We start from the raw sequence: 12,608 nt of genomic DNA on the forward strand, positions 1-12,608 counted from the left end.
TGGGAATTTAACACAACATTCCCATTTTTCAACCCTCAATATATTCACTAATCCCCGACACGCCACTATTTTACAATTTCAGAGAGAAACGAAAAGGATTGAACACTTTGTGTTTGTTTTTTTGCAACTGGTTTGTGCAGAACCGACTGAAACGTCCTTCTGAATTCTTCTGAAACTCGGTGTGGCTCTGCTCCGCTCTTCAGCGTAAATAAACACCACGGTTTTTAAGTGGAAGGAAGGAAGGGTTAAATCTCCGCTCTCTGGCGTTATCCTCCGCTTGTAGCACAGACTTTTATAGAACGGAGACGGAGTACGAGACAGAGTGCTGGGGTTCTGAGTACTCCTGCACGTACAGACTGAAGCCCTGATCCGTCTCAGCGCTGGTTCTGTCGTCTCACGGAGGAAAAAAAGAAGCTTTTCTGAAATCCAGGTGTCTGGCGTCTCCTCCCCTCGGCTCCTTCACGTGTCATTTTCAGACACAGTTTCTAGCCAGATTACATCTACAGGTGTGTGTGTGTGTGTGTGTGTGTGTGTGTGTGTGTGTGTGGAGAGGAAAAGCTCTTAAGTTAGCTGAGAGGTTCTTCTGAACAAGGAGCCGAGAGCCTGCGGCGAGATCAAATCTGCAGCTCACTGCTTTATTTTGCAAACTCGAGGCCCCTTAATCCCTGTGTGAGTTCTTTTTATCCCGCGTGTGTGTGAGTCCTTTTCACTCAACACCGGGACCTGAAAAGGTCAGAGTGACCAGCTGGGCGTGTGTGTGTGTGTGTGTGTGTGTGTGTGTGTGTGTGTGTGTGTGTGAGTGTGTGTGTGAGTGTGTGAGTGTGTGTGTGTGTGAGTGTGTGTGTGTGTGTGTGAGTGTGTGAGTGTGTGTGTGTGTGAGTGTGTGTGTGTGAGTGTGTGTGTGAGTGTGTGAGTGTGTGTGTGTGTGAGTGTGTGTGTGAGAGTGTGTGTGTGTGTGAGAGTGTGTGTGTGTGTGTGAGTGTGTGTGTGAGAGTGTGTGTGTGTGTGAGAGTGTGTGTGTGTGAGAGAGTGTGTGTGTGTGTGTGAGTGTGTGTGTGTGTGTGTGTGTGTGTGTGTGTGCGTGTGTGTGTGTGTGTGTGTGTGTGTGTGTGTGTGTGTGTGAGTGTGTGAGTGAGTGTGTGTGTGTGAGTGTGTGTGTGTGTGTGTGTGTGTGTGTGAGTGTGTGTGTGTGTGTGTGTGTGTGTGTGTGTGTGTGTGTGAGTGTGTGAGTGAGTGTGTGTGTGTGTGAGTGTGTGTGTGTGTGTGTGTGTGTGTGTGTGTGTGTGTGTGGAAACAGGGAACTTCTTGCCTCGTTATTTTCTTCTGAATCTCAGCCGGACTCTCAGAAGTGTACACACTTCAAAAAATGTAAATCTTCAGAACCCTTAAAGGTGGGTACAGAACTCTTACCGCGGCGGAGCGGCCGGGCTTCAGAATAATAATGCGGAGAGCAGGTTTGAGAATCGGGGATGGTACTGCCGGGTTGTTCTTCTCCTCACGGTATTGTGTGGTGAAGTCTCCGTGTGGAACACTACAACAGTGTTTGTCTATCAAAGAGTTTCAAGCAGAACCCTTTTTGAAAACTGCACTTGATACGCAGTAAACAGGGTTCTTCAAGGGTTCTTTAAGGATTCATTGGATAATTAAAGATGGGTTCGTAGCTTTCTAAAAGGGTTCTACTTGGAACCTTTGTGGTGTCACATCATAGGGTTCCAAAGCACTGTTGAGGGTTCTAAACCTTCCAAGGTGTACATCTGTGTACTGACCGGTGTTCTGTCTCACACATCGCTTTACATCCATGCTGTAGCTTGAGAAATGGGTTCTCCTGAGGAAACAGTAGGGAAACATTTCGTTGTCGGGTTCCCCAAAGACACAACTGACAAATTTCCAAGAGAAGCCGGATTGAAAGCAGTGATCTAGATTGTGGATTTCTGACTTTACAGAACATCTCGGGGGTTTTTCTCAGCTCAGGGTCTCAGTGGTGTGATCTGCCCTCTGCTATTTCCCCCTGACCCCTGCGGGTGAGATTCTGACCCCGGCCTGTGATCCCTGTGCTTCCTGAGGGTGGAGCGGTGCAGGAGGGGAGGTGTGGGGTGGAGGAGGAGGAGGAGGAGGGCTGCAGTGAAGAAGCAGAGCAGATGCTGGGGCAATTAAAGGGATCGGGGGAATGTGACGAATGCGGTCAATCTGTCAAAGTGCCCTGCAGTCACGCTGTTTCTCCAGAGATATACGTCTCTGCCTGGAGGGGCCGAGCAGAGACACGGTGAGGCTCAGAAAGCTGCGTCCTCCTCCATCCAAATTTACACACACTCACACACACACACACACACACACACACACACAACTCATCTCAGTTTGTCTTTGACGTTTTGTATCTATTTCATTCTGTTCTCTCTTTTCTTTTCTCCTGCTGCACTCAGGGAAGGGCTAAACACCCCCGGCTCGGGGAACACAGACGAGAGGGGGAGGTCTGGAAGAGAAACAGGAGACAGGAGTGGGGAGAGAGAGCGAGAGAGAAAAAGAGACAGAGAGAGTGAGAGAGAGAGAGAGAGAGAGAAAGAGAGTGAGAGCGAGAGAGAAAAAGAGACAGAGAGAGAGAGAAAGAGAGAGAGAAAGAGAGAGAGAGTGAAAGAGAGAGAGAGAGAGTGTGAGAGAGAGAGAGAGAGAGAGAGAGAGTGTGAGAGAGAGAGAGTGTGAGAGAGAGAGAGAGAGTGTGAGAGAGAGAAAGAGAGAGAGAGTGAAAGAGAGAGAGAGTGTGAGAGAGAGAGAGTGTGAGAGAGAGAGAGAGTGTGAGAGAGAGAGAGAGAGAGAGAGAGAGTGTGAGAGAGAGAGAGAGAGTGTGAGAGAGAGAGAGAGAGAAGCCGAGAGCCATGTTTGGATGTTTGGGCCGAGGTTCTGCAAAGCTAGTGAGCTGCTCCACACACACACACACACACACACACACACACACACACACACACACACACACACACACACACACACACACACACATCCTTTTTTTTCCTGAATCACCTTGCAGCACTGCTCCATTAGTAAAGTGTGCAAACATAAGATTCCTTCATACTCTGTGGAAGCGGTGTGATAAACAGGGATGGAGGACTGAGGGAGCGCAGTGGAATAAAGTGAGGAACGGGTCGAGACTCACCGAGAGTACCACAGGGCTTGTTCTTGTAGGTGCAGATGTCGTACCTGTGGAGAACACAGACCTCTCCGTTAGATTAGGATTTAATCCGAGTACAGCGTAATGATGGCAGTGATTTTTTCTCTTTCTTTGTTATGGTACATGTCAGTATCGATAAAAAAGCACAAATCAGCTCCATCTAACAGAACCGAGCTCATCCAACTCCATCTAACAGAACCGAGCTCATCCAACTCCATCTAACAGAACCGAGCTCATCCAACTCCATCTAACAGAACCGAGCTCATCCAACTCCATCTAACAGAACCGAGCTCATCCAACATCATCTACTCCATCCATTCCATCCACTCCATGCTACTACATCCACTCCACTCTATCCACTCCACTCCATCCACTCCATACACTCCACTCCACTCTATCCACTCCACTTCATGCTACTACATCCACTCCATCCACTCCACTCCATCCACTCCACTCCACTCCATACCACTCCACTCCATCCACTCCATCCACTCCACTCCACTCCACACCACTCCACTCCACTCCACTCTATCCACTCCACTTCATGCTACTACATCCACTCCATCCACTCCACTCCATACCACTCCACTCCATCCACTCCATCCACTCCACTCCACTCCACACCACTCCACTCCACTCCACTCTATCCACTCCACTCCATGCTACTACATCCACTCCATCCACTCCACTCCATCCACTCCACTCCACTCCATACCACTCCACTCCATCCACTCCATCCACTCCACTCCACTCCACACCACTCCACTCCATCCACTCCATCCACTCCATGCTACTACATCCACTCCACTCCATCCACTCCACTCCACTCCACACCACTCCACTCCACTCCACTCTATCCACTCCACTTCATGCTACTACATCCACTCCATCCACTCCACTCCATCCACTCCACTCCACTCCATACCACTCCACTCCATCCACTCCATCCACTCCACTCCACTCCACACCACTCCACTCCATCCACTCCATCCACTCCATGCTACTACATCCACTCCACTCCATCCACTCCACTCCACTCCATCCACTCCATCCACGCCACTCCACTCCATCCACTCCATCCACGCCACTCCACTCCACTCCATCCACTCTATCCACTCCACTCCACTCCACTCCACTCCATCCACTCCACTCCACTCCATCCACTCCATCCACGCCACTCCACTCCATCCACTCCATCCACGCCACTCCACTCCACTCCATCCACTCTATCCACTCCACTCCACTCCACACCACTCCACTCCACTTCATCCACCCATGCCACTCTGCTCCACTCCATCCACTCCATCCACACCATTCCACTCCAATCCACTCAACACCACTCAACACCACTCAACTCCACGCCACTCCACTGGTGGTTTGGACTGCACACTCAGGGGCCACTTTTTATTTTCTTATACAAACCGCTCTGCTTTTTTTTCTTGGACTTGTCGACGGTTTGGCAGATGCTTTTGACGGCACGGCCGTTACTAAAGAATGCCAAATATTTTCTCATTCCCCAAACGGGGCATTTAACACCTCCTAAGAAGCAGCCGAGTCTGATGCAGTCGTCGAGTCGAGCCAAAGGCAGGAGGCCAGACTTTTTGTTTGACGTCGTCTGTAGCGCAAGAGCGAAGACACGGAGCCTGATCTGGAACAAATTAAAGAATCCAAGATGTTCTGGGTTTCGTATCGGGCCGACAGAAGCGTGGAGTACGTTCTATGGACAGACTTAATCTCTATATGTGACCTGTTTTCAGATCAGAGGAAATTAGTGTAAAAGTAAAATCTAAAGTGGTTTTATATTTAATCATCTCACTAAAGCTTCTCAGGAGATGTTCTATGAATGATACTCCACGTTAACTAAAGTGAGTTTATACGCGATCAGACGCTATAAAAGCTCTAATTTATCATCTCTGTCAAAACATAGAAACCGCTACAACATAAATATCTCGGGCAAATTTATATATATAAAAAAAAGATCCTGGTCCCGTCCTCAGCACACACACACAAAAAAAGTGCTTTTGTTTGAATCTGAAACAACACGGCCAAGAATGCAAAGCCAAACCACGCATGTCGTCTCGCCTCCTGCCAAGCTGTCTGAATAATGTACACACTGCGCTGATAATCCAATAAAAGAAAACGAAGCAGCAGGCACGCATGCACCGAGACGGGAACGACCAGGCCTTGAAAATACACTCATTTATTTTTAATGGCAACATGCAATCCAATCATATGTGGGCTCTTAATGTATTAAAGCACACACACACACACACACACACACACACACACTGAATTGAAAATTAAATTTCAGTCCCTCACTGTCCTTCTCTCTGATCTTTATGGAAGACATCCAAAAGCGCGTATGGAGCACTCTCAGGGACGAGACTGCTCCTCGCTGGGAAAACGATTTATTTTGATTCGTTTACTTTCATTTCCCGTCGCATCCCTCCTGCCATTCTGCATTGTGTAGGATAATAAATAACAATGTGACCGCAGGGGGCGGGACCAAACTGTCAATCACGGCACGGTGACCAAACTTGGATGTGGAACCGTTCACCGTGATGAAGTTCTTACCGTAACATCTAATACGCAGTATAAAAACACGCCCACGTCACCACAGTGTATTCTCAGAAGCGCAGCAGAGACCATTAAACTGCGCACATTTGATCACTAATCAGTTCCTCAACCAGCGTTGTCTCCTCACAGCCCCGGGGTCCCTGGTTCCATCATGAGCTCGGGTTTCTGTCTGTGTAGAGTTTCACGTGTTCTCGCATGTTCTCCTCGTGTTTGTGTCCATTCTCCGCTTTCTCAGGTTTCCTCCCACCTCCCGAAGGCATGCCAGCAGGCTGACTGTCTGTGCTTAATTAACCCTAATTGTGAATGAGTGTGTTTGTGTGTGTGTGATGGACTGGCAATCCACCCCGGGTGTATTCCCAGATCATGCCCAGCGTTCCCGCGATAGACTGCGGAATCTTCGCCACCCTGTCCTGGATAAAGTGCTTACAGAAGACGGATGAATGAATTCCCCAACACCGTGCACTGTTCTAGGTGAGGCAAAGTTTCATGGAAGTTCAGGTGTGTTGAGAAAATGTGTAAGCACAAATGTAGAAACCTTTTAACCTGCGTCACGGAACGCCAACATGGTTATAAAAGACCAACTCAAAGAAACGCATACCAGAGAAATTCCGCTCATTTCTTTACACCTCTGAATATCACCGCTCATCTTTGCCAGTGGATTGTTTGTGTATTTTTAAAAAAATTTATGCAAATGAGGGTTAAACATGCGTAAGGTTCTCAGACTTAATAAAACTTAATAAAAATCGTTTGATGTTAGAATGAAAACTTTTACAATGTAATGTAAACCTAACAATTATTAAACATTCTTCTGTGATACACTTCTAATTTAGGGACAGGAATGCACTTCTAAAATCTCAGGAATGCAGAAATGATCTAGGAACTGAGATTTCGGCTCTAAAGAAAGACGAAAATACAAAGATATATCAGGAGATCATCTTTCCAGGGTTATACTGTACGCCATGACGTGGGGGTGAAGTCTGCAGAGCTTCAGAGTTTAAGAGAAGACGATGTCATACAGTATGTTGTATGAGCGGTTCTCCTTGTTGTTTCTTCCTGCAGTCTCTCAGAAATTCATGAATTTGTACACGTTAAGATGCGTAAGCAATTCCGATTCTTTCTGCCAGCTGTTTGTAAGATAAATACGGCGTACGATCGGAAGTCTGGCCTTGGTGAAGCCTTCTCTCTCTTTCAAGGTATCATTAGTCATAAAAGAAAACCCCGCGTCGCTAAAATAAACGACAGACGCAGCCGAGGTATCTTCCTTCCTGGAGGATTCCACAATGGTCTTACCAGACGCGATGGTTAATCAGTGCTTCCTGGACCCTGCGTCAATGTCTTCTAAAAAAAAAAGACACCCGTATAGCATCTCCAGACTGAACACTGAACTCTAATTCATGAGCTTTTTCTTGGCCGGAGCTGCTGCACCATCTTACCTGAACCTCAGCTCATTTGTTTGAGCCTGCTCTCAGGAACGCAGAACATTTCTCATCCGAGGCAACAGTCGCTCAGTCCAAAGAATACAGAACTGTCAGAAAGGACAGGAACAACAGTGTGTGTCGAGTCTCTGCAGCGAGACATAACGAGCGCCTGGAGAATAATCCTTCAGCGAGTTACAGAGCACTAAACACGACCAGACTGCGTCTTTAATCATTCTTTATTTTACTCCATTCAGATTAAATGATGTGATTTGTGCTCGTCTGAAGTTCTGCTGGTTCTGGATCTTTCACTAATGAGTGACCAACTGACCGATGGCTGCGCATTTCATTACGCACGTGTAGATATCTTCTGACATTTCAGTGGAGATTTTTCAACGATGTAAATTTAGTGTGATGTAAATGGAGTGGAGCAACAGATAAAACCGACTGTCTCGGATGATTCCTCGGGCTCGTCCACGGCGTGTGGGATCAGACGTCTCTTCACTTCAACTTTTTATTTCCAACCTGCAATTAGTTCCCGCAAAAATGAGAGAAAATGTAATAAGTGTGTTTTCATGTGCTCCTGTCACATCCGCGCTCTCGGTAAACGTGTACAGAGACGTTCGGAAGGAAAATAAAGCTTGGAAGGAAGTAGCAGAGGTCGCTGGTGTGTCTGGGGAGTGTACGTAGCCAGTACAGCTAGCTCGCTTTGCTAATCTAATCTGAGGACGAAGCCGAGCGTGTAACACGCAAATCACACACCTGATTCGATTTTCACACTGATTGCTGCGTTATTTAATTTACACTATGCGGCTAAAAGTATGTGCACCCCTGACGATCACACCCATATGTGCTTGTTGAACATCTCATTCCAGTTTCATTCCCCCTGTGTTTGCTCTTCTGGGGAGGCTTTCCACTAGCTTTGGGGGCGTGGCCGTGGGCATTCGTGATCTTTCAGCTACAAGAGCGTTAGTGAGGTTGAGGTCAGGTGCGGATGTTGATGTTGTGATGATGATGTAAGGAGACTCCAGTTCCAGTTCATCCCAAAGGTGTTCAGTGGGGTCGAGGTCAGGAGTCTGTGCAGGACACTCGAGTTCTTCTTCCTTCTTCCAACCTTCACACAGCACGTCTTCATGGAGCTCGCTTTGTGCACTGTGTGTCTCGCTGGAACAGCGTTTGGGATCCTTAGTCCTTAGTGAAATTGTAAATCTACAGCGTACAGAGACGTTCTATACGACTGTTTGGAGAAGAAGCTCATATGAGTGTGATGGTCAGGGGTGCACATACTTTTGACTAGTTTTAGAAGCTTAATATAGCTGCTGCTGTTCCTCATCAGAACATAAAGTGAACAAGTTGTGAAACTGTCGTACTCAGCTAAATAAAAGTTCAGAGGAAAAGGAAAACCCGAGGGGAAAAATGTTAGCACAAGTCAGAAAAACGCCGAAGACACTACAGGTGAAACGAAGGGTGTGATTCGGTTGCCATGGTGACAGGGACAAAATAGCTAGAAGAGAAGTGCAGCGTTGTTTTCCAGGTGATGACATCATGCGCTGTCGATCAGTGACTGGCAGCCTGGAACTCATCACCATGCCGACTCAGCACTTCTACACAACCCTAAAGTAAACGGTGCGTCCTGCGTGACACGGCGTAGCGAGGTTATTATGGGCTGGATGAGGTCACGACTAAACGAGCACCTGAGTGATGAGCGGGAGACACGGGGGATCGTTCTGCACGGCCGAGATGTTATCTGTTTAATCCTGCAGAATAACCGGGTTAAAGGTTTAGCCTGGAGGACCGTATCGTGATTAATCTGATTGAAAATGTCTCCTTATCTAGGAAAGTTCATCCAGATCAACAGGGTTCGTAAGTAAACGGATCAAAATAAACACTCTCCTGTATTTTCCAGCACTTCCTGACTAAATAATGACTTTTTCCAGCGTTAATATTTAAGCACAGAAACAAACATGATAAGATTCGTCATTTAAGCATCAGACATCTGTGCCTACTTTCTGATGCCTCGCTTTACTCGTCCATAAAAACTCCTCATTTCAAGCAGAAACGCCATGTTTTATATCATTTTTTCAGCACAGATGTTTTTAAGACTTTTAAGCATCTGCTGATTTTCAATCAAACTATAAAATCTTAAAAAGTCCTCGTAAAAAAAAGTCCTTAAAAAGTCCTGTAATGTCTCTTATATAACGCACTGGAAGGTTTTGCTTGGATTAAGGGATTGAGTGGCATTGTTCGATGGTATGGAGTCATTGTGCTAATTATGTAATTGCACTGTATTTTATAATTGATCATATTCAGATTATTGTGTTTATTGATTGACTGTATTGTTTACTTTTGTCTCGTGGTTTTGTTTGTGTTTTTCTGTTTTTGATAAAGGAACTCTTTTGGTCAGAAAGATGGAGATGGGAATAGTTCAGTAAAGCTTTACCAAGTGTGTGTAGAAATCACAGAATCCACCCGAGTACGAAGAGTCTGCGCTAAATAAACGATTCCATGATTATATAAATGATACGTTTAAAACGCTTTCCATCTCACACTCAGAGTTTAGTTTTCTTTTTCGTTTGCTCAGATCTCCAGAACACGCGGCGTTTCTGCAGCACTACGGCTCTGTCCTTTGGCTCAGTTTAGCAGATAAAGTCTACAGAAAAAAACCCAAAACACACGGCGTGTTCGATTCACTTCGTCCAGTCGAGTCGATTCAGAGTCGATTCACTTTCCCACTGTTAGACTTCACTCTGAAGCGGATCGAGAACACCTCGCTCAGATGCTCTCGGACCCGGGCGTGACCTCCTCACCTGCCTACAGAACCGCACTGAGGTGGAGAACACACCAGGGTTCTGTTCACACTCACTAAATACTGTGTGTGTGTGTGTGTGTGTGTGTGTGTGTGGGTGTGTGTGTGTGGGTGTGTTTGAAAGCACTCTTCATTACATTCCTCAACTAGAGCCCAGCGTTCTACAGAAACGCGACGTCACTGACCTGGTGATGAGGACAGCGTTATCGTGGTGAGCGATGCCGTTCTCCGGGATGCTGTTTCCGTCCCCCTGATGAGACAGCAGCGATTTCTGCCACTTACAGAAACTGTCCAGCGATTTATCTGCGTGGTGATTAATCTCCAGATTCGGCTGCAACACAGAGGAAGAACTTTGTGAGGATCGGTCAGAAGGTGTTGGTTAGTTTTCCAGAGCAGCAGCTCTGACAGAAGCGCAGGTTTATAATAACGCGCTCGTTATCTAATTCTAATGAACTTCAAGAGAGAATAAAGAGGGAGGGGACGACTGTTTATAGCTGCTATAATGTAGGTGTGAACTTGTTTCGGATGTAACTGTAAATGGATAAAAATGATGTCAAACTTATATAAACACACATAAAAATCTCATCAGTGGTAAACTGCTGCGCTATAAGAGGAATAAAACACTATAACATGCCTTTATAGGAAAATAATCAACTTCAGGGTGGTATGAGGGATAATATAAGGAGACTGGTGTGTGACGTTCTCTCAGTTCCCTGTAGAACGTCTGGTTCTCTCATTATACATATCTACATGTAGAACGGGTTTACAGCGCTCCTGAGGGACTCGAGCGAACTTCTATCTGTTTGAACAGCTTTCATCTTCCGCCGTGGTGGCCCAGATGGTAAGACGCTTCTGTCTGTCTGTCTGTCTGTCTGTCTGTCTGTCTGATCCAGACCCATCATATAAAAAACAGCCCTCTAGAGTCCCTGTGTTACTAAAAATAGGTTCTGCTGCGACAGAACCTTCAAGTTCTATGTATAGGAGACTATATAAAGAATGAAGGCTCGGTGAAAATGGCCGCGCAGCCTGTAATTAGAGTTAAAGGCTCCATATGTCACTGTGTTATTACTGCTGTGAACTCATACACACCGCTCACTGCTCCGAGGAAATGTTCTAATACACAGCGCAGAACCTCACCACATGGAAGTGTACACTCAGGAAAAAAGGGTTCTTCAATGGCGCTTAGTTTCCTGAAAGGACTCTACGTGAAACTCTAACAGAAACGAACTTTTTCTTCTCACAATCAGCCAAACTCATACCAAGTGCACCAGACACGTACACTCGAAAGGGTTCTTCACTTGTCCCTCTGGCAGAACCCTTAAAGGTTCTTTGTAGAATCCTTCAAGCAGAAACATTTTTAGAAGCTGAGAACCCTTAATTATACAATGGAGAATCCAAACATTTCTACTTGGTCTCCTTCTGATAGGGAAACAGTTTGGTGTAGGGATCCACACAGAACCTTTCCACAGACGGAGAACCAAATAAGCCTTATGGGTTTTTTTTGAAAGCCTAGATCTCTCAATTATCCAGTGAGAGCTTAGAACCCTTGAAGAACCCGTTTTTTTTTTTATAAGAGTGTACAGAGTGCCTAGAACCTGACAGGAATTTCACATTTATCTTCTCTGTACTTGGTGCACTGTTAGGAACAAAGGGGTTCTTCAAAGGTTCTTTAAGGCTTTTGGTTTGGATATCTAAATGTAGAAGTTGAATTAAAACCAATTCGATTTACATTCCATCATTTGAATTTCTGCAGCTTTAGAAAGAGGGTTCTTTGAGCATTCATTGGATAATTAAGGGTTCTTCATTTGTCCCTGGAGGGAAATCCTTAAAGGTGTGAAGTAGAACCCTTAATTATCCAATAAACCCTTAAAGAACCCCTTAACAGGGAAGTGTTCTGTGTAGAACTCTACAGCAAAGTGTTTTCCTATCAGAATTTATTTCTTAGCAGTTCTTCAAGTGTTATTTAGGGCCTCCTAGCCCCTGAAAAGGGTTCTACTTGGAACCCAATTGATAGACAAACACTCTGTTGTAGGGTTCTACATGAAACCTTTAAAGAAATTCCCCCAAATGAACAACGCGAGACCCCGTAAAGGTTGCAAGAGTGTGTCCTTATCCTTATTTAAACATGTTATTTTCATTTTTTAGATGTTTAGATGATAAATTGTAATAAATTGTGGTTATGGTGTGAGAACCCTCACCTGGTCCTCCGTCAGAACAATCAGCCTGGTCACGATAATGTTCACAACGTTTCCTAGACTGGCATCACGGTAAAGTTTGGCAACCTGACCTCCAGAAAAGAAGAAAAGACACAAAGTCAGACAAAATGATGTCGACGTCTCGAGGCGTTCCGTCTCAGGCTGGAGAACAGAGCTCCGATTGGACGCGTCGTGGTCATGTGACATAAACAAGAAGCAGGATCAAACTTACAATATTCATGACGGCCAGGATGTAGTGCTCGATGTCCTTGCGTCCGTGGTAGCCCACCATCATCTTGTCGGCCACCACCAGGGTCTCCACGAAGCGCTCGGAGCTGATGGAGCGCCGCTGACGCTGAGGACTGCCAGAGGTGTGGTTATTCTGCGAGGGGGGCGGAGCCACGGGGCCGTGGCTGCTTTTCCAACATGGCGTCCGCTTTATCGTGAGGTCTGTG

The 12,608-nt window shown here is 46.1% G+C and overlaps 1 protein-coding gene across 2 annotated transcripts in view; it reads right to left on the minus strand.

The window, feature by feature from the left end:
• adamts6 (ADAM metallopeptidase with thrombospondin type 1 motif, 6) overlaps nt 1-12,608 on the minus strand; it is a 92,380-nt gene that overhangs the window by 65,943 nt on the left and 13,829 nt on the right. For both annotated transcript variants that reach the window (XM_053686643.1, XM_053686644.1), the window contains 4 exons: nt 12,386-12,603; nt 12,157-12,240; nt 10,144-10,289; nt 3,146-3,189 (listed from right to left, as the gene is read on the minus strand). In XM_053686643.1, coding sequence (XP_053542618.1) covers nt 3,146-3,189; nt 10,144-10,289; nt 12,157-12,240; nt 12,386-12,603 — 492 coding nt within the window. The remainder of the gene's footprint in view (nt 1-3,145; nt 3,190-10,143; nt 10,290-12,156; nt 12,241-12,385; nt 12,604-12,608) is intronic.

The sequence above is a fragment of the Ictalurus punctatus genome, chromosome 16 (genome assembly GCF_001660625.3).
Source record: "Ictalurus punctatus breed USDA103 chromosome 16, Coco_2.0, whole genome shotgun sequence".
Lineage (NCBI taxonomy): Eukaryota > Metazoa > Chordata > Actinopteri > Siluriformes > Ictaluridae > Ictalurus > Ictalurus punctatus.